Source organism: Brachyistius frenatus, unplaced genomic scaffold (assembly GCF_029030835.1).
Source record: "Brachyistius frenatus isolate BFR_SWC_R1_liver_20210118 unplaced genomic scaffold, ASM2903083v1 Contig_147, whole genome shotgun sequence".
Classification (NCBI taxonomy): domain Eukaryota; kingdom Metazoa; phylum Chordata; class Actinopteri; family Embiotocidae; genus Brachyistius; species Brachyistius frenatus.
In genome coordinates this window covers 40,001-45,000 of record NW_027210746.1, presented here as the reverse complement: position 1 = coordinate 45,000, position 5,000 = coordinate 40,001, and the positions used below count along the sequence as shown (strand labels likewise).

At 39.9% G+C, this 5,000-nt stretch overlaps 1 protein-coding gene across 5 annotated transcripts in view; it reads left to right on the top strand.

Annotated features, from left to right (window-relative positions):
* Positions 1-5,000, top strand: part of irf2b (interferon regulatory factor 2b) — a 13,879-nt gene that overhangs the window by 7,023 nt on the left and 1,856 nt on the right. For all 5 annotated transcript variants that reach the window (XM_069715736.1, XM_069715734.1, XM_069715737.1 and 2 more), the window contains 4 exons: positions 1,993-2,169; positions 2,282-2,328; positions 3,078-3,198; positions 4,183-4,335. In XM_069715736.1, the coding sequence (XP_069571837.1) occupies positions 1,993-2,169; positions 2,282-2,328; positions 3,078-3,198; positions 4,183-4,335 (498 nt within the window). The remainder of the gene's footprint in view (positions 1-1,992; positions 2,170-2,281; positions 2,329-3,077; positions 3,199-4,182; positions 4,336-5,000) is intronic.

Sequence of the window (5,000 nt, the reverse complement as noted above, 5' to 3'; positions counted from 1 at the left end):
TTCAAGTTTTATTTCCCTCTATTCAAACTAGTTATTGTTCACATGCCTGTCAGACGTGTGTGTGCTGCAGTAATGAGGCGTTTAGGGAACAGCTTTTAATTATAACCACAAAAAACAACCTGCGTTACAAGATTGGTATCGTAATGTAATTTTATTTTCGATAAAATGTATTTAGTAAAATTTGTGTTGAGAAAAAAAGGTGTTGTTGAAGTGGAAGTATGAAACATTATTTTCCCCGGTCCTGTACAGCAGCACATTGACTTTCTTAGCAGACTCGGATCTCTTGAAGTCAGCAGCCAGTTTACTCTCCTGTTCTTTAAATCACTCCTTCACAGCCGGTCTGTGACGCTTTAAATTAAAGTGTTCGATCAAATCCACATCTGTCTGAAGGTGATTGGACAACCTGCAGCTCACTGCTTTCAGGAACTCCCAATGAGAGACCTGCCAACACTTCTGAACCCTCTCATGTGTTCAACACAGAAAGTTAACTTCTGACCTCTAATAGCTGATTTACAGCCTTTCAATTGAAACACTACATGCTGACTAATTCAATTGAAACACTACATGCTGATTAATTCTTCATTATACAACAAGTAGTTCCTGAGATCTGATTGGTCAACTGAACATCTGGAACATGTCATCATGACATCACACCCTGCTCATCACTGGAAATATCACTTCACCTCCTCAATGTAGTTTCTACTTGTTGTAGTTCTATTAAATGACCCATTTGGTGAAGTCGGGTCTCTTTTGGTCCTTTTTGGTCGCTCCGAGCACCCGTACCGTAACACCACGGATAGTCACGCACTTACAGTCCTAGAGGAGGCTAGCTGGACCGGTTTGGTTTGAACACATGACACAATGCTAAAATGTTAAAAACACATGAGAACATGGATATCTTTGTTCATCAGATATCTTTGTTCATCAGATATCTTTGTTCATCAGATATCTTTGTTCATCACATATCTTTGTTCATCAGGTATCTTTGTTCATCAGATATCTTAGTTCATCAGATATCTTTGTTCATCAGATATCTTTGTTCATCACATATCTTTGTTCATCAGATATCTTTGTTCATCAGATATCTTTGTTCATCAGATATCTTTGTTCATCAGGTATCTTTGTTCATCAGATATCTTTGTTCATCAGATATCTTTGTTCATCAGATATCTTTGTTCATCAGATATCTTTGTTCGTCAGATATCTTAGTTCGTCAGATATCTTTGTTCGTCAGGTATCTTTGTTCGTCAGGTATCTTTGTTTCATCAGATATCTTTGTTCATCAGATATCTTTGTTCATCAGATATCTTTGTTCCAACCAGACTGAACTAGCTGATCAGTTTAGTGTTTCTATGTTCTGTATTTATTCAGTTGGAGACTGAATAAATTGTTGCTAGGTGGTTGCTAAGGGTCGGACTACTTCCTGGAGTAGGAAACATTGCGTACGTTATATAAGAGTGACTGATTGTTTTCTAGTTCTTAGTCTTACCCCATGTGTTGCCATGGAAACGGAGATTGCAGTAACAAAAAGTTTAATATTTTGAGAGTGAACTACTCCACAATATGAACACATTTAGCATTTTTTGGGCTTTTTTCACATTTTACATATTAAATTTAGACGGTAACTTGTATAATCACAATATTACATTATTTAATATTTAATATTTGATATTGCTTCAACGCATCAGTCAGTGTTACTGAACCAGGGAGATCAAAGTCATGAGGCTATAATGTGAAATAAGCATGAAAAATGTCCATGTTTGTTTGTCAAATCCAGCTAATTCAAAGAAGAAAACAACATATATTTATATTTATTTATAATTTGGTCCAATCTTTAGCTGAATAGTGATATTAATATTTTCTGTAAGTGATGTTAACACCGTTGGAGTCCTAAATAATGACCTGGATGGTGATGATACTCTTTTGTAATCTGCCATCTCAAACATGAAATAAGCACTTCATCATCTGTTGTTTCTTTGTGCGTGTGTTCAGGTAAATACCAGCACGGCGTCGACCGCCCGGATCCAAAGACCTGGAAAGCTAATTTCCGCTGCGCCATGAACAGCCTGCCGGACATCGAGGAGGTGAAGGACGAGAGCATGAAGAAGGGAACGAACGCCTTCAGGGTTTATAAGATGCTCTCGTCCAGCGAGAGAAGCATGAAGAAAGGTGAGCGCTGAATTCTGACACTCATTTGATCATTTTACTGTTTTAGGACACCTGTCGGTCGCTTTACTTCATTTTTTAAAAGCTGTTTCTTTATGTCCATGTGTCCAATTAGGAAAGAAGAAGACAGACAAGGAAGGAAAGTCCAAAAGAAGTAAAGAGGTAGATGACTTTTGAACGCACCAAATTATGTTTTGGTCACATGGTGACATTTCCTCACAAATGCTTCTGCATTAAAAAAAAAAGAACGACTTCTGGAAGTGTTTCTCAGTTTCAGATGATTTGATTTTCTACCTGAACAATCAGCTGTTTGTTCCACATGAGAACAGTCACAGTCATCAAACTTTATGTCCGGTTCTGTCTTTAAAAGCAACAAACCAGTCGATGCCAGCTGTAAATTCATCAAGACAGAAATGACATGAGCTCAAATGTTTGGCTGTAACTTAATAAATGTGTTCATGTGAGAAGAAATGAAGAATTAAATCAGTGATACAAGTCAGAAATGCTGAAATCACAACACTGAAACAGCAGTTCTTAAAACAAACATGTTTTTATGAGAAGGAACTGGAAGTCTTATTTAATAGTTGTTCCGTAAGTGTTTGACAATTTAGTTTATGCGCTTACGTTCTTCAAATATCATCTGGAGCAGCTGGTTTCTGAATGAGCTGTTTGTACAGGAAGTTTGTTTTTATAGTTAAATACTCAAAATCCATCTGAATAAAGTGAACCAGAGTTTCTGCTCAAGAAATCACAGTTTGAGTTCAATGAATTTCTCATGTTTAAGATAGATTGTTGGATTATTGGTGGGCTTCTTCTCCTGTGACATGAAACCACCGTCTTTGACCCAAACATGCTGCATCAGCCGAATCAGAGCTCCAGAATAATCAGGCTTTCCTCTTCCTGTCCATCAGGTCGCGTCTCCGTCTCCTCACAGGACTCGTCCAGGACCTCCCTTTGCTCCCGGCGACAGCAGCAAGCAGGAGATGATCAAGCATGAAGAGGTGGAGCTGAGGGTGACGGACAGCGTATCAGGTATCACGTCTGTCTTCTACTGGCCATGTGTTCGCGACCTTAAAAAAACCTCAACGTGGAAACTGCTGACCTCAGCGATTGTAAACTCCAAGATAAAAACACTCTTTGTCTCACTATAATCTCATGAAAAGTCACATATTAACCAGAGTGGCCACAGATAGTTTGCAGTTATCACCATAAATGAAGGAAGATTCAAATAGAACAAAAGGACGGGAAGGTGACAAACACATCAACTCAATACAAACAAATTAGTCCCCAAAACTCAGTTATTAGTAATCCCGAAGTGCAGCAACTTTAATGAATTGATGAGGAAAAAGTCCCAAAACAAAGAATGTTTACAGGTAAACAATAATTTAATAATACAGGTAGAAGGATCTTTATTTATTCCAGTTAAATCAAGGAATAATTCAGCGTTTATGATTCATTGCTTTGTTGGCTTTACCTGAATCTGCTTTGATAATGTTCACGAGACACCGGCTCATCACCTGTCAGCGCTCTCTCCACCTGTGGACTACACAAGTACAACATCTGGAACACCAGTAGAACATCTGGAACTCAGGGACAGTTCAGACAGGTCTTGCGTAACAGGAATAAATGCATGAGAAGAACGTTTATGAAGACGGAAACTGAACCGTTTTCCATTCAGTGTCTGCTGACTACATTTGATTCATGTTTTTGTTTTTTTAGATATAAATAGTTTACGAATATACTTTTACTTTTAATATACAATACTGAACTTCTTTTCAGGAGGAATTCCCCGAGAAGAGACTTGATGACGAGTTACTGTCTGAACTTTATTGAGGAACAACAAGTCGATTTCGTTGGTTTTTGAATAGTTGACGAATTTAAAAAAAAAAAAAGTCCCAAACTCTTTATCTTGCAGCAGAGGCTCGACGCTCTCCTTCTGGACTCTTTATTGTTTTATGTTAAAGTGAATTAATATGCAAATGTTTTCATAATAATGAATCATGTCCGGTGTCTCAGCCATTCACAGCCTGGAAGAAGATCACGTGATCACCAGCGAGCAGCTGCCGTTCGTCTGCCAGACCATCGAAGTGACCACCGAGAACGAGGAGCAGACCGTTAGCTCCTCCCACTCCTACCCGCTGCAGATCTCTCCAGTGTCCTCGTACTGTGGTGAGACACCCCCCCCCCCCCCACACACACACACACACAGCTGGTGGTGAGTGTGTTTGAACACACCGTCAGGCTCTAACCAGGTTGAGATGAAATAAGAAATAAGAGACCGTGGACTGCGTCGTCCTCCTGTCTGCGTCGTCCTCCCGTCTGCGTCTTCTGTCCCAGTCACAGATCGTCTCTTCAGCTGCAGATCATTTCTTTCTGTCCCTGAGAAGCAGGTATTCAGGCCGGGCTGGTCCGACCGGTCGGCATCGTTCCTCTACATGGACTTCTTCTCTGATCTGTCTGAAAGCAGCGTTACTGAACGAGTCTCTACGGGTTAAACCCAACCTGAACCCAGCCGCCGGTCGGTTGGTGTCTGATGGTGGTTTGGCGTTGATGATGGAAGTAAACGGTTGACGCACGGTTTGATGGAACGTGTTTGTTCTAAATGTAGTTTTACAACTTCACACACAAACTCACCAAACAGAAGAACGGACGACCTTTATGGACAGTTATCACATTCAGAGTGATTTATTTCTCCTGGTTCGTCTCCTTGTGTTTGCTTCCTTCCTGTCACATATAAATGTGATTGTGTGTGTGTGTGTGTGTGTGTGTTGAGAGTTTCACTGTTGAACCTGTAGAAGCTGCTGCTGGATGCGAGTCTTTAAATCAAAGTTTAA